We start from the raw sequence: 20,771 nt of genomic DNA, 5'->3' as shown, positions 1-20,771 counted from the left end.
CTCTACCTCTGAGTTTCTTGTAATGTGACAGCAAAGCTCTCCTTATCATTTAGACCAATTTGAGACAGGGCTGTCTGTTAGCTGCCCCCAAAACCATTGAACTGAGATCTCAGAACACCCAATTCTCAAACCAGAGAACAACAAACAAAATGAATTCTATATGCAGCAAAACACCTTTCAAATATGAAGGAGAAATTTATGAGATTCCCAAATAAATTAAAACTGAGACAATTGGTCACTAGCTGATAAATAAAAGGACATTAGATTGTGACTCAAATCCACATGAAAAAATAGAACCCTGATAAAGGTTATTACATAGGTAAATCTAAAAGACAATATAAATGTATTTTCTGTTTGTAACTCTTTTCTTCCATCTTAGTTTAAAGATGTTTGCATGAAACAATAATTATAAATCTGTGTTGATGGACATACAGTGTATAAAATGTGATTTATGTGACAGTAATAGCATGAAAGGGGAGAGGGATAGTTATATAGGGACAAAGATTTTGTATGCTATTGTAATTAAATTGATATTAATCCAAACTAGATTATTAAAAATTAAGAAGTTAGTTCTAATTCTCAGGGCAACTGCTAAGGAAATAACTAAAAATGTATATATACTAAAAGAAACAATAAGGGAAATTGAATGAGTACACTAGAAAATATCTACTTAACACAAAAGACGGCAGTAATTAAAGAATACACTCACAAAAACAAAAGATGAATAAAAAACAAATAGCAAAATAGGAGACATAAATTCTCTTATAAGTAATTAATATTGGCAGAAGATTGTAAAAAGTATCCAACTATATGCTGTCTCCTGGAGACACACTTCAGATTCAGACCCAAATTGTTTCAAGGTAAAAGGATGGGCAAAGATATAACATGCAAACAGAAACCAAAAGAGAGATAGAATGGCCATGCTAATATCAGACTAAATAAACTTTAAAACAAAAATTGCTCCTAGAGACAAAGGAAAATATTTTATAATGGGAAGAAAGCCAGTCCATCAGGTAGATATAACAATATAAACATATATACACCTAATAAGAGTCCCAAAGTTCATTTGGCAAAAAACTGAGAGAATTAAAGGGAGAAAGAGACAATTCAATAATAATAATAATTGGGGGCGCCTGGGTGGCTCAGTCGTTAAGCGACTGCCTTCGGCTCAGGGCGTGATCCCAGGGTCCTGAGATTGAGCCCCGCATCAGACTCCTCTGCTGGGAGTCTGCTTCTTCCTCTCCCACTCCCCCTGCTTGTGTTCCCTCTCTCGCTAGCTCTCTCTCTCTCTCTCTGTCAAATAAATAAATAAAATCTTTAATAATAATAATAATTAGAGACTTGAATACCCCACTTTCAATAATGAACAGAACCACCTAGCAGATGATAAATAAGGAACTATCAGGAAGACTAGAACCCCTGCTATTCCTGGATAAGATAATATAGACTGTAGGGACTCAGAACTGTATATAACAATGAAATGACCTCTGAGAACATGATATCAAAGGCAGTTTTGAAGAAACTGATTTATAGAATTAAGTCATTTATTGAAAACTCTTAAAAAAGAAACTAAATGTAAGTTAAATTAACTGACAAAAATAAAATAATCTATGCACTTAAAGATCATATTAAAAGCCTCTCAACTGAGAGAACCTCACTGCAATTAGGGGGAAAAAATTAGAAAGAAGCAAAAGCTCCTGTAGAAACTTCAGAGTCCTTTCTATACTGTCTCAAGAAAACAGAATAAATTTTCACCAACTATCCAAGTTAGAATTAATCTACCTCAAAAAGACAGAGGAGAATCTTTTCAAGGTAAATGAAAAGATCAGCCATGAATGTAAAGAACTGGACACCTGAAAAAGTCAAGCCAAATATTTTTCAGAAAATTTTGAAAGCAGCAGTGGCTATTATCAAAGTGGCTTATATCCCATGAGCAAAAAGTTTATGGTAATAGGTTCAGGGCTCTGCTGGCTAAAAGAAATCTCAATAACTTAAGAAAAGAAAATACATGCATTAGTCAAAAAATGATAAAGAAGAATTTAAGCGTTTCAGAAGTGTATTTACGTCCTGATGTTTGGAATGGGGCATCTGGCAGAGGCTTGAGAGGCCCACCTAGGAATCCTCTGGTGAAGACATTTCCAAACAAGGATGAGCATCAGGCTGTGACCGTGTAAGGATCCAGGCCAGAGCCTCATGTAGACCAGATGCCACCACCACCTCCACCCCAGGAAGACAGGGGCAGGATTCCTCCAGCAGGATATCCCCATCATGTCACAGAAGGCTTTCCACATGAGTAAGACATAGCTTATCCTGATGCTCCTTGTGCTAACAGATGCCCAGAACCTTCTTTTGGTCCAACCCTCCCACTTGAATGTGGCATCCCTAGCCTCAGCTCCAGTACTCCTGTGAGCCCCAGGGGCTGATTCCTGAGAGAAGGATCTCCTGTCCTTCCCCTTATTCTGAAAAATGAGGATGAATCTCCCCAGAAACTGCTTTACTGAGGAACTTTCCTGACCCTGCACATCTTCCACGGGCAACAAAAAAATGTCTGTACGCTAAGCACTAATACGATACTAAGCAATAAACACTAAGGCATGAAATGTAACATGAAAATGGCATAAAAACAGAATGATAGACTAATGGAATAAAGAGATAGTGCCAAGAACACACCCACGTCTATTTGGGAACTTAATATACAATAAAAGTGTCACCATAAACCAATGAGAAAAGGATGGATTGTTGAGTAATTGATGTTGAGATAGTGGCTCCCTCTGTGGAGATCCCTACTTAATAGCATATAAAAGACGGACTCCAGATGACTTAAAGGTGTAAACATGAAAGTGAAAACAATATATTTATTGGACAAAGAGTAGGAGAATATCTTTGTGACTTAGGGCATGGGAAAGAGTGCTTCCTACAAATTAACACAAAAAAGATGCCAACTCATTAAAAATGGGCAATGGACCTAAAGAGGTAGTTTTCTAAAAGAAGAAACTCAAAAGGCTAACGAACATGTGAAGAGATGCTCAGACTCATTAGTTATCCCGGGAAATGCAAATCACGACAAGAATGACATTACGCTTGCTACCTAATAGACTTGGCAAAATTTAGAAGGCTGGGGAATGCCAAGGGTTGGCAGGAATACGGGAAGATGCACAACTGTGGGAGTGAGACAAACAAAGTCATCTGGAGAATAACTCGCCAAATTTAAGTAAATGCACACCCTCCGCCCCGTCAGCTCCATCTCTGGGTATACAACCCAAAGAAGTCACCATAGGTAGGTCCCGAAGCGGACGTGGATGACGGTGTTCTCCACGACGCAATTCCTAGTGGGGAGGAACAGGGCTTGGGGCAAGGAGTACTTTATAATTCACTGCAATCATGGACTAGAAATACACTAATATGAATGAGTCTTGAGTGTTAGTGAAAAAAGTGTGACAGGAATGAAGTACAGAATACCATTTACAGTAAGTCATATGTATATATATATATATATATATATATATATATATATATGCCCCAAATGAGAGTACACATTTTAGAACATTTACAGTTTAAAAGATACCTATAGAACACATTGGAATGGTGGCTCAAGGGCAGAGGTGAGGAACGAGCAGATAGGGATGAGAACAAAAAGGAACAGAACAGGTCTCACACAGGGCAATGACCATAATAGGCCATGAATTAAGGAATGGAACTCACTCAAACTTCGATTAACACCTGAGATTTTTCACAAAAAAATACTACAAAGTAAAATTCCACTACACTGCTATGCAGTTCTATACAATTCCTGTAAGCTTTTAAAACCAGTATCTTCATTTAAACAGGATAATGTCGGCAACTTACGACATTACTCATTTAAGTCTACTGTTTTGAGAATCTAATTATACCTCTGTTTCTAAACATAAGACAAAGTACAGTCAAAGACAATGAAGCAAAGGAAACAGATTTATCAATTCACAGGGCTGCACACTGCTTAGACCGAAAACTGAAAGTCAGATGCATACGAGCTATAGCCCAGCCGCTGTGTTGGGGTGCTTGACCGTGCAAGCAGCGGTGACATGAGGTCATGAGGTTGGAAAAAGATTTTTAAACATTGCAAAATGCCCAGCATTTTGGAGGCTTGGTCTGGAAAAACACAGTCTGGGATTCTGACCAGTATAGCCATCCATATAACATGTTGATAAGCCTTTTTAGGGACAGAATATGAAGAACCTGGGTAGATTTAAGACTCATGGGTGGATGCTTTGACGTTGTGGGTGCTTTGGGTTTCCTGGTGTGGGTTAAACAGCGATACACTGGCCCGGAGATTGGGATAGGAGGAAAGTTAAGGACAAAAGTTCTGTGGCCGATGCTCAGACCCACACAAATTCTGCCGCTGCCTCAGTTATCTGCAGAAGCCCATGGGACAGAGCTAAGAGAAATACTTTCCTTCACGGAGACATCTGCCTTCAGTTCTTGGATAAATTCTTCCCATCCATCAAAGAGAAGCAACAGAAATGAAACCAAACAAACGAAAATCTCTTCCCCTCTCTTACTCCTTTCCAAAATCCTCCTCTATCTAGTTCATCCAAACCCACTTCCTTGCCTTTGAGGAAATGGCCTGACTCCTGACTTCTAGCCTCCATCAGCATTTTCCGCCTCTGCTGCACATGAAATAACTGTTTTCTGCATGATGGAAATGTTGTGCCCAGTCAAGAAAGTTTCAAAGATGTGTGTTAATCCAAAGTGTCTTTAATTTTTAGAAATCTTCAACATATTGAAAAGGAGCTATCAAAAGTTCAAAATGGAGATGGGAACTAATTTAGGCAATTGATTTGAAGTATCAAATTCCATGAGAGAAGGAGTATATTCAATGGATTTGTCTTTCCATTCTTCTTAGGGTTTTACCATTTGCCTTGTCGCCATGCAGGGTACAAAATACAGAAACACATTGTTTCTGTAATATGCTAGTGTAAATTTTTCCCCATTCTTTGAAGCTTTTGGCTCTAGAGAATACTAGGCCACATACAGAGATGTTACAGCCTTTGAAAGAATCAGCAATCTGTGGCTCCATTTGTAAGGAGGAGAAAACCAAATCTTCACTGATTAGATTTGTTTGCCAGAAAAAACACTGTCTCTTCAGATGTGAACAGTGGTCACTCTATAATCTCTTTTTGCCCCAGCTGGCAAGAAGGTCAAAAATAAATTCTATTGCAACTTAACTCATCTCGGACTCTGGTACATTCTCTGTGTTTTTTTTGGGGGGGGGGGGAGGAGAGGAATGTGTTTTTATAGCAAAAGCCTCTGCACGGATCCTAGCAGGATTCATCTGAGTATTCAGGCTTGTCTGGGGGTCTAGGGGAGGAGAGTGGAAGGGAAGAGTCATGAAGGGTGCCATTACATGAAGAACTGAGGTGGTATTGGGAAGGAACTGGAAAAGAAGTGTACAAGTTGGTTCAGTGATGATGTGTCAACAAAAAGGAGGAACTGCCATTTAGCCTGTGTGATCGCCGACCCTGCGAACATACCTTTGAGTTCTAGTGCTAGGGACAATTACTAATCTTTTTTTTTTTTTTTTTTACATTCATTCATTCCAATGAATTTTGGTGAGCCATGAATCATAGAAAAAGAAGGAAAACTGAATTTACAAAACTTTATTTATAAAGGAACCCCATTTTTAGTATATGGAAAATCAAAATTTTGAAAAGCCAATTTATGTATGACATAATTATGTTCCCTTACAAAGTGACTTTTTAAGAATATAAAAGATAATTAAAATAAATCTAGTTCTATCTTATCATGATTTTAGTTTATAACTGGAATATTGCAAAATTTCTAAAAAGTTACACCACTAAATTGTTACCTTTCATCTCTTGTCTCGTCGAAGAGCAAGCATAAAATTATATTCTCTTAACTGGCCTATGACTTGAAAATCTCATTGAAAATTATAATAAGATATTTAAAATATACACCTTCATTTTTTTTTACTGTTTTTTTTTTATGATGTGGGGATGAATGATTCGCAAAATATGTTTAAAAATTTCCCATCCCCTGGAGTTTATAGGTAGTACTAAGAAAATTGAGACGACCAACTAGGTTCTTTTGTTACTATCAAATAAATACACCAGCTTAAAAAAAATGGAATATTCACACCAAGTACATTCACTAACATAAATATGTTTGTGGTGAAGAGTTAGGATTACATATGCATGTTGGATTGGTGTGGAAACAGAATTGGCAGTTATGGGATTTGACTTCTTTCATACTTGGTAGTTTGGACATCCTTCCTCAGGAGTTCGTGTACTTTATTAGCAGGGGATATTTTTGGCTTTGACATATCTGGGGGCTCTGAGGTGGTTAAAGGATATCTATAGGATCTCAATGACTGGGACCTGCCTGCACATTACTTACAGCAAACCCGCTGCTGAGGGGCCAATCTCTAGGCGCTGCCTGGCCTTTAGGCCTGGAAGTCCTTACAGCCACCTGTGGGTTGGTACGGGATGCCTTCTGGGCAATGGAAGGGCAGGATGGGTTTGTGTCCATGCCTGTGGGTTACATGCTTCCCTGAAACCTTGAGGATAGAGGCTACCCCACAGTGTAAGTACTAAAAACTGTAGCAGTAAGAACAGCAAGAATGTAAGATATATTTTATGATGAGTGGAAGAGAAATTTTTCAAAGACCCAGAACATAAGAGTGTTTCCAGGTTTTTCAAAAGTTGCGAAAGAGTAAACATGAGATGAGGAATAACACACACTGTTTTTGGAAGCCCTCTTGTGGAAGTATTGCCATTCATATTATTAGCCATGCAAACCAGATTTCCCTACCTCCAATTTTCAAAAAAATATGTAATTCTATTTTAGTGAGTTTAGATGCTATTACTTACTGTCCTTTAATCGATCAATCAATCAACAAATCATCAGAACATTTCGATATCCAATCTTACTTTTATCTGGACAATTTTAACCTCGTCAAAGCTTATGTCGGCAAGAGATTTCTTTGTCTGGCCTCTGCGGTGTCCAAATTTACACTTATTTCTCATCACTTGTTCGTCATCTTCTATGGGTCTCCGAACATATTTAAAGCGATCTTTGAGAGCTCGTTTCCATAAAAACTGCATAAATTAACAGAAGAGGACAGTTAATCTTCAAGGAGACTGGAATAATCCCACATAAACAATAAAATCCTCATCACTCTTGGGCTTGAAGTTATTTTCACATCACAGTAATAGAAATAATAAAACTATCCTTCCACTTACCTTCACGATGGTCTTGTGATACTGCTATAAAAATTATAATCCCTAAATCATAACTAAGGAAACAGAGTCAGAAAAATAAAAATACTTCCCCAATGTCACCTAGTTATTGAGTGAATATACTGGCTCTTCAATCTGGATTTTCTAATTCCCCATATTGGATGTTTTCTACCTACTTTGCCGTCTCCACAACACATTCCACCTTTCCACTGGCTTCTAGGGAAGAATTGATACAGTCTTATGCATACATGGATTGATGCATTTTCTTAAAAAATGTTTTTCTGTCATCCCTTGAAATTCACTTTGGTGAATACCATTGGCATTCATTCCCCAAATATTTGTGGAGCACCTACCGTTTCAAACACAAAGACCAGGGTCCTGCCCTGGGAGGGAGAGGCGGCACAGGCAGACCCCATCTAGCAGAGGGATGAGTCATTTCGATGCAGAAAGAAAAGTGTAGTAACAGGGGAAGAAAGCATTATCTTACATTGTGTTAGGAGACCACAGAAGCCTTCCTGTAGGAAGTGCACCTAAGCCGAGGTTTAGCTGTTGGGGTCAGAAAACTACATGAGTGGGGCCAATGGAGACAGCACTGGGTAATGCCAGGTGGGGGGTGGGGTGGATAGAAGTTCCAGGCCGGTGAAGCAGACTGTGCCGTGGAGCAGAGGGACAGCCCGTGCCACTTGGAGAGCTGCCAAGAGCTGTGCATGGCTGGAACACAGAGTTTAAGGTGGGGAAGGGTTAAGAATGGGCCAGAAACTAAGGCAGGACAGACAGAGAAGCCAGCCCAATCCTGAAAGTCACGGTTACCACATAAACGGCCTTCACCGCAGTCCAGAACCAGATCTTTTCAAACCCCCATCTGTGGACAGGCTACCTAAGCATCGCATAGGGAACTTTGGTCCTTGATTCTTCCTCTAAAGCAGTGGTTCTCAAACTTTAACCTGAATCACAATTCCCGGAGCACCTGTTAAAACACGGGTTGCTGGGCCTGTCTTTCAGAGTCTCTGGTTGGGAAGGTCGGGGATAGGGCTGAGCATCAGCATTTCTTACAGGTTACCAGGTGCCGCTGCTGCTGCTGGCCCAGACCCTCAGGACTCCGATCCAGTTGGTCTGAGCAGAGCCCAGATGTCTGTATTTTTCAAGGCTTTATAGATAATCCAGCTACAGAGCCAGGCTAGGAAGTCTTCCTAGGCCACGTTGCGAGACGAGAGCAGATGGTCAGATCTGGGCTCTGGAAGAATCTGTCTGCCATGTGGAGTGTTTGGGAGATCAAAGACATGGGCAACAGCTGAGGGACACACCAGGCTTTCTCTGCAAACCAACACTGTCTTCCTCTGCTGGGCTTTTGGTTTGGGCCTGGAAAGCTCTATTCCTCACCTCCCCTACCCTGCTGGCATCTAGTTAACTCTTGCTCTGCCTCCAGATCTCAGCTCAGCTCATGTCCCCTGGTTATCAGCTCTCAGCTTTCCTCGTCTGTACTTAGCACAACTTGGAGTTTACCTTCATCTGTGTGATGTTTTTCTGCTTCTGTGCTTTTCTATTCTGTTCTTTTCATTCTTCCTCTCTTTATTCTCCCCCGTCTGCTTGCTTACTTGCTTCCTTCCCTCCCTCTCTCCTTCCTTCCCTCTTTATTTCCTTTCCTTTCACTAGGCTCTTAGCACGAGAAGCCAGGCTCATGTCTGCTTTGCCCACCAAGCCCAGCACAGTGCCTGGTGCGTCTGGGAAACCATAAAATACTGGACGCCTGGTATCAGTCCTCTGTGAGGTAGAGGGACCCAGGTGTCAAAGCCACAGACTAGAAGCAAGACTCTGAGTCTTGGCCTTGCTTGGTAAGGACCACACTTCGTGAGGAGTAGCCCAACACTTCCCGAAACCTGAGCCTCGAGGCTGTTCCTCAGCCCCTCCACTTCCTTGTCTGCCATGTGCTTGAACAGGCCCAAGACTGGGTGACTTTGGGCATCTCTTCTAAGCTCTATTTCCTCACGGGACTTAGATTCTGCCGTTCCTTCTTCCCTGGCTTAAGTCTCTAGAGGAGTCATTCCCTACCCTTCAGAAGAAGGCTCTACGTTGGGAGAACCCAGGGTCTAGGCCTAGTGTGTACTAGCCAAGAAATGAGCAAGTAACTCTTAAGTCTTAGTTTCTTCCACTATAAAATGGAACAAGCCCAATCCTGTCCACTGCCCTGGGGTTTCGGGAGTCCGACATGATTGCTACTCATGGAAGTGATTTGTAAACGAGAGTGCTGTTTCTAAACCCCCGCGGCCCCGCCGAGGGCTGCTGTGGGCTGAGGTCGCCGCCAGCGACTCTGATGAAGCTCCTGGGTATGTGTGAGTCAGAGACGCGCTCACCTCGCACAGGCTTGCGGGCTTGCCCTCGGCCACTGCTGCGAGCACAGAAGGAACGGCTGGCTTACAGTTTTCTTAGTCCTAAAATACGAATGAAGGCAAATGCATGTTTCCCCTCTGAAGTCCTTCTAAACTGCTGGTCTGGTGGGAAGGGTCACACCATCAACTGCTAGGACGTTTGTAGATCACCCGTGTCTTTCCCAGCCTCGCCCTTCTCTCCTTATCGACTGACAGGAGCGCAGAAAAGACAAATCGCAGAAGACAAATCGGAGAGTATTTACTGAGCATCTGGGACATGCCTGGCCCCATGAGCTCCTTACACAGAGGCCTCAGGAGAAAATAGCCCTGTCACTGAATAATCATCCTCCCTCTGCGTGCTTTTCCACCTGGGGGGGGGGGAGGGGGCAGGCAGCGCGGCGGAAAGAGCTACGTGGATGCGGCTCTCCTCCAACCCCTCTGAAATACAAAATAGCCCTGAAATTACGGGCCCCTGATCTGATACGGGAAGCAGTCCATGGTGTCACCAGTGGGTCTTTGCTCCCCATCGTAAACCCAGATATAATCCTTAGGAAACATTCAGACAAACCCAGAATATGAGCCATCTTACATGGCCACTGGACTAGACTTGTCCAAGAAATACATATGGGGGGGAAAAAGGGCAAAGAGACTCTCCGAGGTAAAAAGAAATTGAAGATACATAGTCACATGCAATGAGTAATCCTTGATTAGATTTTATAGCAAAATATCCATTTCAAAAACATTTTTGGAATAATTGGAGAAATGGAAATATGGGTGATATATGTCTTTATGCAATTATTGCTCATTTTCTTAGGTATATAAATGGTATTGTGCTTACAGAGGAGATTATCCCTACCCTTACAAGGTACCTGCTGAGGTATTTAGGAAAGGCATCGGAAATCTGTTTTCTGTTTCCAAATGCTCAGCCCAAACAAACAAATAAATAAATATGAGCCAGGAAAAATCAATGTGACAAAATATGAATACCTAGTGAGTCTAGATCAGTGATTCTGAAGTATCAGGATTTTGCCCTCTTCCCAGAATGCACCTGGCAATGTTTGGAGACACGGCTGTTGTCCTCATGGTTTGGGCAAGTGGGTGGGGACTGTCATACCTAGGGAGTGCCGGGGATGCTGCTGAATGTCCTACAATGCAGAGGACAGCTGCCGCCACAAAGACTCACGCAGCCTAAACTCTCAGTACTGCCAAGATGGACAGACCTGAATGTAGGCAAAGGGCAGATGGGTGTTCACTTGGCATTCTTTCAACTTCTGTGTACATGTGAAAATTTTCAAAATAAGAAGTCGAGAATAAAATTAGCCCTAAACATGACCAGGAGCTTGCTTGCTTGTGCTTGCTCTCTCTCTCTCTCTCTCTCTCACACACACACACACACACACACACACGAACATTCTCAGAAATTTTCTCTGTCTTCCACTGTAACATTTAAAACATAACTTCACACACACTTGCAGGGAGAATTTGAGTAAATAGCTACCATGCAGCAGAGTTTCCCCCTTCCATTCTCTGTGTGCAAACATGGGCCATAACATGCTAAGCAATTTTTCAGGTCTCTTTATCAGTTAACCATTTTTCGTTAATGCCACTGGGGATAGAAGTGGGTAAAGTGCATACAAGATCAAAGAAGCATTATTCATTACTTTCTATTTGTCTCACTTTCATAACCATGAAACTAAAGGTCAAAATGTAATTGGAAAAATATGTATTTGCTTATATGTGTGCAAAGATTCTCTAGAAGGAAACTTTCATAACATTAGTTACTTCTGGGGAGGAAGATTATGTAGCTGGGGGACAGAGGTGGGAGGGAGACTTTTCCATTTATATCTTATTGTAGCTTTAGAGTTTTGAACTTAGTGAATATATAACTCATTCAAACTGCATATTTAAATTATTTTTTGAAACACAACTAGCTCTATACACAGTAACACTGATTAGTTGGCAGACAGAATATCTTGCGTGTCGAAGGCATTTTTAGAACCAATTTTGTCAGGCATATCAGTGTGATTATCAATGTTGGGACTCTAGGTTTGTTTATTTTGTAGTTTTTCAGGGTTTTTTGTATAGCGTGGGGTTTTTGGGGGGGGAATTTGGTTTATTTTACAGTGTGCTTTTATAGGTAGCCGCGTATTTTAAGAACGATGTCATACTAGAAGCAAAAATACCTAAATTCTGGTCTGGGCTTCAATAGTTACTAGTTTCAGACATGGAATACAATCCCTTTCCTGAGTCTGGGTGGTAAAAAAGAATATATATGGCCCTCTCCCACTCAGAAAATTCTGATTCTATCCACACGTGATAGACATTTCTTGAAAAGACAGAAAGAAAATGGAAGGAAGAAAAGAAGGAAGGCAGGCAAACAGCACTCCAGTGATGACAGCACTGACGTAGGCGTGGCCCCGTCCTTCTTCTGTGTATTACGCCCCTTAAAGACCCTTCCTGGAGACTCAACAGGACGCATGGGCTTCCGAACTGCTTTGAGGGAAAGGCAGAAAGATGATGACTAGAGACAAAGAAGACAAAAGAAGGAGATGGGTAAGGGATGAACAGGTGGGGCACAGGGGATTTTTAGGTCAGTGAAAATACTCTGTAAGATACAATAATGATGGACACATGTCATTACACATTTGTTCAAACCCATAGAACGTACAGCCACAAGAATGAATCCTAATGTAAACTACGGACTTCGGGTGATAATGATGTGTCGATATAGGTTCACCATTGTACCAAATGCCTCACTCTGGTGGGGGGATATTCATAATGGGGAGGCCATGCATGTGGGGTCAGGGGGTACATGAGAAATCTCTGTACCTTCCTCTCAATCTTGCCGTAAACCTAAAACTGCTCTTTAAAAAAGTCTTATTTTTTTAAAAAAGGCAAAGGAACACACAGAGAAACAGAGAAGGTATCAAAAAAACAGAGCCGAGAGGTGGGGGGTGTGTGGTAGGGGGAAGACGAGAGGGAAGGGAGAGCGGAGTAGAGAGAGAGACCAAAGCTAAGAAAAAAAACAGAGACTGACAGAATGAGACAGAGGTAACGGAACAGAATCAGAAAGAGACCAGACAGAGACAATGAGTCCAAGAAGACAGAGAAAGAGAAACAGACGTAGATGGCTAGAGAGAGACTGTGGGAAGGGGAATGGGGCATACAATTACTGGACAATACAATGCTATTATTTTAAGATGGGTTGGGATGCATGGCGTGGCGCCATGTGGTCACTTACGAAGCCACAGCCGTCCTCGTCCAGGAAAGGGTGGGCCTGCAGTAGGGCATTGACCACATCATTGTACTGCTGGGTGCTGGGGTACCTGGTGAGTGCAACAGGGGGGACATTTTTCACTTCAAGCAGTCCACATTCCTTCCTATAAGTTGAGTCCAAATTATATTCACTGTTCTTCAGATCCTTCTATGTAACAATGTAGATATTCAAATATTGGCAATGTTGGGCTTATTACCAACATGTCATCCAAAATCGGAAGCACATTGGTTCCAAATGAGTCCTACTCTACTCTGAGAACAGACCCTCTCCCAAAGCAGCAAGTCTGCCCAGTTATTACTCACAGTGAGCCTTCCAGATACTTAGTCATGTCAGCCTGGAGAAACTCAATGATCCTTATCCTCATGCTGTGATCGGGACACTTCTGTTCTGCTAACATGCATTTGACATCATAGGGAAACTCTGGTAGAACATAGGACTTAGTCCATTGCAATGCTTTATTCCTTGCTAGAACATGTTTCACGTTCCTTCTGTTAAATAAAAATACACAGAGAGTGAAATTCTATTTCAAAGAGAAGCAACTTGTAAATTCGCTACATCCTGAGAACTTATCATATAAACCACTTTCCTGAGGGCTAAATATGGAATTCATCAATCCATCTTGTATCCATTCATCTGTCCACAAATGTTTGAGGGCTCATTAGGTATCTGTTTTCTTTCCGTTTGTACATACATAAATATTTGTAGCTCTGGAAAACCTGTCTTAATAAAATTGACTGGGGAATAAATCCTAACGTTGGAAAGAAGATTGATTCCTACATCTTGAAGAGGTAATATGAAATGCATAGCTCAAAACTGAACAAGATAGCCAGCAAAACAGAGTAAGTTGCAGCTCAGAAAAGCAAATAAGGCATACAATTAAAGTATCAGCACCTGATTAAGAAAATTCTTCTAATTGATTTACTCTCTTACTGTTTATAGTGAAATACAAGATCCACTTAATTTAGTTGGTGTTTGACCATTTTAATAAGGTAAACTGAGTTTCTAAATTAAAAGTACATATCAGATACTTACATTCAGATGGCGTCTCTAAAAAAAGACTCCAGAAAACTATAGCCACAGAAAGCAAATCAAGCCGATCAGTGTTTGCCTGGGGCTGGAGATTAGAGCCGGGACTGACTGCAAAGGGGTGCAAGGGAGTTACTCAGGGGGCTGGAAGCATTCCAAAATGGACTGTGATGGTAGTTGCGCACCTGTATAAATCTGCCAAAATTGACTGAGCTATTTTAAATAGATGAATTTTATGTTATATAAATGATACCACAATAAAGCTATTTATAGATTTAAATATCAGAACCACTTGAAAACCTCAAAGTTAGTAACTGATCATCAAGCGGGTAAGAAGAAGAATCTATGGTAAAATTCCCCAACAAGTTACCAGTGGCGACAGGCTTGCCTTGGAACGGAAGTGCAGGAGTAGCGGCAAGCCAAGCAGAAGACAAAGAACAGAAGGACTTCCTGAATTAGCCTGAGTAGGTTTATTTTCTGGCCCTCCCATGGACTCCTTCATCGTCCAAACAAAATTCTGATGAGTTTCGAAAGGCCAGGCTTCCTTTTGAATCTGAGGTCATATATTATAAGAGTGCATGAGGCAAATGAAACATGGGGAATAAAGGAAAAGAGGAGAAAGCGCTCTCCTCTCTGTTCATGATAAGCTCTCTCTTTTATTCCCCGTTTTGCAGTCCAATCTCAGTGTGGAAGATATGTCCTGGCTAAAAGAAGCACATGGATAATTTAATACTTGATCCAAGGAAGCAACAGGCAATCCCCAGATGAAATTTGTGCTTCAGCCCAAACTACTTCCAGCATGTTTCTCTCATTTCACTGCATCTTTCAACCAATAGTTACTGGGGGTCTACCGTATGCCAATTCGTCTTCTATAATCCCGATGTCCTTTCCTAGCGTATTAACTTGTTTCTTTCACCCGTGATCTATCCTGTACCCACTCAGACCAAGGGTGTAAAGTAACGCAAGTTTTGTTCGCTGTGTTTTGTGCTTTCCCAATGTTTTTAAAAGGTGCTATAATTGCGCAGGTGTTAAACTTGGTTTCAGTACATTTTATCTCCTTTTCTACAGAAGTTTGTAGCGGCTCAATTAGCTGTATGATGCCTTTAGGCTTTTGAGGTTGCTATCTCTTATTTAGTACTGCATCAATGGGTAACTTGAGTATTTCCATGCCATCAGATAGGACTTCGTGCAACTTTTACCTTCTTTTTCTATATATTTTCCTATACGTCACTTCTCAAAATAAGGGTAAGGACTATATAGCATAATTTTTGTCAAACTCCTAAATGTAGCTAGACACATACCAAGCTCCATCAAAGTTCACTATCCCATCTATTCCATTTTCCCTTTAACAGCATCATTACGCAAAATCAGAAGCATCAAATTTTTTTCTTTACATTAATGCAATTTAACAAGGTATTCTGGAAGTGAGGGTAACACAGTTATGCTAACTAATACAAGTCCAAACAAATATGACACAAGTAAAGGCACTCATCAGAAATTTAAAATACACTCTAATCTGGAAGCAGATGACTGTAGGCACAGTCATTTCCCATCCATAAAATGGTATTTGCATTGGATCCAAAAAAAATCTTTACTGTGAGGTTAAGATTATTCACCTTACCGTTATTGAGGTGGAGTTGAGCAGAACACCAATAGAAGTCCCCCTACAGCAAGGGCAGGGAGCAGAAAGCAACCCTAAACTGAGAGGACCCTAACATTCTGGTTCCCACCTCAGTGCCAGTGCTCTTCAACAAAATACCATGAAACAACAGACCACCAAGCCAATGGATCTCAATCCTGGGTATCCAATAAAATCAACTGGAGAGCTTTGAAGACAATGTGAAGGGCTAGGATTGATCCCAGTCTACCTGAATCAAAAGTCTACTGAACGAAATACTCAGTTTGTATGTAGAGTTTATATTTGTAATAAAAAAACTTATAATAAAGTTGACCCACCTGCTAAATGGCAGAGTCATTATTGCAATATGCACTAGTTTAAAGAAATCATGAGCTGAGGTTCTCATGAAAAAGTTCGTTGATTCTGAAACTGTGTCTAACTTTTTGTAGTTCTCTTATATTTATTTTCTTAATTATTTTTAAATTTTTTATTTAAATTGAATTTAATTAACATATACTGTATTATTAGTTTCAGAGGTAGAATTTAGTGGTTCATTAGTTGCATACAAGACCCAGTGCTCTCACTACTTCAATTAGAGTGAAAAATCATCTAATTTTGCAGACAGTAGGGGGCTCACCTCGGGTAAGGAAGATGGCTCTATTAAGAACAGGTCAGATTAAGCTCCAGCTTTCTGAGGAAAGATTTCAATGCACAGAAGACCAAGGCTGAGCCTTTGCAGTGAGCAGAAGAGCATATGTGTTAACACGGGAGCAGAGACTATTTCTTTTATCTCCAGCATAGATGATTTTGCTTTAGTAGAGTTAGTGCACAATGGTTGCTGAAAGGATGACCGTGGTCAGCTGAAAGGAGTGGTTATCTGCACATGGCTGAATTCAATTTGGTCTCAACAATATTATAAACATTTCAGTGGCTCCTCACTGCATTCGCTAGCCTGGTAAACCAACTCACCATCTACGCTCCAAATATGTCCCTCATGTCACTCCCATCCTGCCTTTCCTTAATCTCTTGCACATTAATCTCTTCCCAATCACTTTCTAAGACCACCTCCTCAAAAGTCAATAATGATTTCCTGATTTACAGATCTGGGGCCTTTTAACACTGGCCTTTTTCAAGACCTTTCTGACCACATGTAGCACAATTGACCACTTTCGCACAGCCCTCTTTTCTTTCTCATTTTCCTACACGCTGTTTTACTTGCCTCCCCTCTATCTCTCCAAGAACTCATTTGTTCTATTTGCTGACTTATTCATCTTTATCTTCTGTGAGAGTTTGCACATGGCTTGGTCTTTGCCTTCTTAATCCTCAGATCTATGCTTTCTCCCTCATGCAGCTCATCCATCCCCCATGGCCTCAGCTCTGAGCTACCTGTTAAAGGATTATAAATCATCAATAATCGTCTCTTTTCCATGCCTCATCCTCCATCTCCAACAATTTGTACATTATTCATTTCATACTCAACATGTCTAAAATAATTTATAATCTTTTCATTTCAGAGCCAGTTTTCCATTTGCTATAGACTGACTTGTGTCTCCCCCACCAACGTTCCTGTGTTGGAGCCGCAATCCCCAATGGGGCTGTAGTAGGAGATAGGACCTTTATAAAAATAATTAAGGTAAAATAAGCCCCTGATATATAGGACCTGCATCCTTATAAGAAGAGGCATCAGAGAGCACTTTCTCTTTCTCCATTGTATTGGCCATTTGTAAGCCAGGAAAAAAGCTCTCACCAGAAACCAAATTGGCTGGCACCTTGATCTTGGACTTCCTGGCCTCCAGAATGTAAGAAATAAATTTTTGTTGTTTAAACCACCGGTCTATTTTATTATGGCAGCTGAGCTAAGATACCATTCCAATTTCCGTGTGTCTATCATTGTGTTTCTTTCTCTTAGCAACTCAGACTTAACACTTCAGTGTTCTTAATTCTTTACATCTGGGCATCATGAACATTTCTCTATATCTTATCTCTTGCATTTGCCTACTTCTCTCCATTGTTCATTTATCCAGGCATTCATAACTCAATGCGGACTACTTTGATAGTTGACTAGCAGAGTTCTGCTTCTCGAACGGCCTAATTAGCTCACACTGGACAAACCACTCCCTGAATAATAACTATTAGCATTGACGAGATACAAAAACAAGCAATCAAACAAAATTATCCAAAAACACCAGAAAGTAGAAAAAAAGCAGGCAGATTCTGAAGAGAATCTACACTGGGAAGAAAAGGGAAGACATGGAACGAGTTTCCTTTTTATGACGTTTGGCCTGAAGGCAGGCCTCGGAGTGCTGCTGAAAACCCGAGGAGAAAACCTGCAGTCTTTCTGGACTACCAAATTAGCGGGCAGAGTTTGGGCAAACTTCTCTCCGGAAAGAGGAAGAGAATCCTCGAAAGGAGATGGCTAATAAGAGGGAACTACAAAATTGATGTATAAACTGTCCAAATCTTTGGCTGGTCTAGAACCACACATGTGCATAGCCCAACTAAGAATAAGAGAACTAAACTTGGATTTGAGCTGATCTCCAAGACAGTTTTCAGTTCAATTCCAACCAATTTTGTTGTTTTGCTAAAACAAACTAACCAATAATCAACACTCTTCTGGTAAATAGTACAGAATCAAGAGTTTCCACACTGTGACATTCACAATGTCTAAGATACAATCCAAAATTATGTAACATAAACAAAAATCCCAGAAAAGTGTGACCCTTTCTCAAGAATGAAAACAATTAATAGAGTGTGATGCTGAGATGACCCAGATGTCTATGAGGACTTTAAAACAGCTGTATAACAATGTTCAGTGACTTAAAGGAAAATATGCTAGTGTGATTAAAATAATAGGACATCACAAAATTTGAAATTAAAAAAATGTACTAAATAGGATTTAACAGTAGAATTGACATTATATAGAGAAGAGTCAGTGAGCTTGAAGGCAGAGCAATAGAAATAATCCAATCCAAAAAATAAGGAGAAAAGAGATTGTCTTCTCAATACAGTAATGGTTCATTTTTTAAATTCCGTGTCGTCATATTTTATCCCCATAGATAGCCATAAAACCTCCTCCCCTTGATCTTCTATCTAATTTTACATAAACACTGATATCATCAGGTCAGGGGAGCAGCCAGCTGGAACTGGTCAATGGCTTCCAGGTTACTCCTTGACCCAAGACATAGCCCGGGACCCAGTATACTACACCAGTCTTACTTGACATAGTAACCATGCCCAAGAGAAAGAAGCAACTCAGGTTCTAGGCCCATGGCTCCCGGTCTAATTGAATGACCATAGCAGACTATGCCAACTGACCATCTGAGGTCCGGACCCGTTAAGAAAGCTGTCAGCGGTGCTATTCAAAAGTAACATCTCTCTGTAGCTTGCCAGGCTCCCAGGTTCCTATGGAGAAGCTCTTCCTAGCACCCAGTTGCCCTGTCATCATAATAAAAATGGATGCCCAGGAGGAATATTCATAAGAAAACTATCTCCAGAGAGAAGACAAACAAGGTATTCAAACACAAAACAGAGCTGGAAAAGCAGCATATCACATGGAGAGAAGGCTACTGCTGGCCTCCTACATTTGTCCTAATTATATAACAAATTTTGCCCTAATTTGATGAATCCTTGGACTATCACTTCAACTCTTGTCTTTTGAAGCAGTTTATTCTGAAGGACCACTCACTGGTTGTCTGTCTGTGACTGACAACTGTCATAGTGACTGAAGTCTATAGAGAAGGTCAGCTGTCTCTGGGCTTATGTGATCTGATAACTGGACCTCATGTATCATTGTGCAATCCAAATACCGAAGAATCCAGCATTTCTTGAAACTATTCCCTGTCTGTAAAAGAATTAAAAATACCTCAGGTACTGAAAGATTGTTGGGATTAGACAGAAGCCAATGTGAAAATTTTGCTGCAAATCTGAAAGTCCCATAGTTTAAAGACCAAGCGTATGGGAAAGCTGAAACTTCATCTTCAACACCTGCCCATACTAGCTGTTTTGCCTTTTGTGATTCATCATGCAAACTTCACCCTTTTCCCAATTGTTGTAGGCGTGATACTCTTCCTGTTTCCTTACAGTGTAACCCATACATTGAGTGACATGGGTGATTCAGGATTCTTCTGTCCCTAGCATTGAATACGGTAGACAGGCCGTCAGTGACCCAGTGTACTATGTTCATCTCTTTGAACAATAGCATTTTCAGGATCTGGTCTCCCTGAGAATAGAGTTACCATTGCCTATTTCTAAGGGAAGGTCTGAGCCAGGCCCATCCTTGAATTATCAGCCCTTTGGGTTCCTGGAACTCTCCAAGAAGAGGAAAATAACTATGATTTATTAACAGATTTGAATGTAAAAATGCATGTTTGGAAGGAAAAACCTGGAATTGTTCCCTGCAATAAAACCCCATTTAGAGCTACTGAGTATTGGCAGCTATTTTATCCCCCTGAAAGCAGATACTCTTGCTTTAGGGAGAATATAAACTCTTGAACCTCTAGACCAGAAAGCTTCGGTGTTTCTTTACGAATTAAAACATCTTGAGTCCAAAACTGTTGCTTCTAAGTTAGGTGACTCTTCTGTTCAAGGAAATTTTCTCATTCTCCCTTTGTACATCTCCACAAATAAAGCAGGTGATAAGGTTTTTAGATTCTGTGAACAAAAATAAAATTCATGGTGTATAACTTCTGAACATCCCAAATTTGAATTCATCATCATAATAATTAGAACCATTCATAATATGGTCCAGTTCTGTGCTGTCTTATCACCAACTATTATCCAATGTGAATTCTCAGATCCAGCCAAAAATCAAGACTTCTGTATCTCCAGAACACACTACACATGTATCAGCAGTTGCTTCTCTCACCCAGAAAGCCTGAAGCTTCCCCTTGTTCTTCTAGGCTCATCTTAAGCCCTCTCTTCAGGTAGCCTCTCCTCCACTCTTCTGGCTTTCAGGTGGACTTCCTTGTCTGCACCCCCCCCCCAACATGGCCTAGTCCTGTGTTGGCGCCATGGGTACTCAGCTAAGTCTTGCCTCCTTATCTACTTTGATTTCCTGTGAATCGTTGAGTGGAACAGTTTGTAACAAAAATGTTGTAAAAGATTTAGGAACATTTGAGAGATAGAGAATATTCAATGTAATATTCTATGACAGATAAAGATGGTCTTCTGTTCCATACACATGTGTTTTCACACATAAAATGGACATGTTTCCAAAAGGAGAGTCCTGTTACCTTAAAAATCGCCCACCT

General features: G+C 40.7%; 1 protein-coding gene across 1 annotated transcript in view; it reads right to left on the bottom strand.

Moving 5' to 3' along the window:
- Positions 1–20,771, bottom strand: part of SAMD3 (sterile alpha motif domain containing 3) — a 43,587-nt gene that overhangs the window by 13,180 nt on the left and 9,636 nt on the right. Inside the window, exons 4-6 of the mRNA XM_026504792.4 lie at positions 13,181–13,366; positions 12,843–12,927; positions 6,927–7,094 (exon numbers count right to left, since the gene is read on the bottom strand). Of these exons, the coding sequence (XP_026360577.2) occupies positions 6,927–7,094; positions 12,843–12,927; positions 13,181–13,366 (439 nt within the window). The remainder of the gene's footprint in view (positions 1–6,926; positions 7,095–12,842; positions 12,928–13,180; positions 13,367–20,771) is intronic.

Source organism: Ursus arctos, unplaced genomic scaffold (assembly GCF_023065955.2).
Source record: "Ursus arctos isolate Adak ecotype North America unplaced genomic scaffold, UrsArc2.0 scaffold_13, whole genome shotgun sequence".
Taxonomy (NCBI): domain Eukaryota; kingdom Metazoa; phylum Chordata; class Mammalia; order Carnivora; family Ursidae; genus Ursus; species Ursus arctos.
The sequence above is the reverse complement of the archived record's forward strand: the minus strand, read 5'-3'. Positions and strand labels throughout refer to the sequence as shown.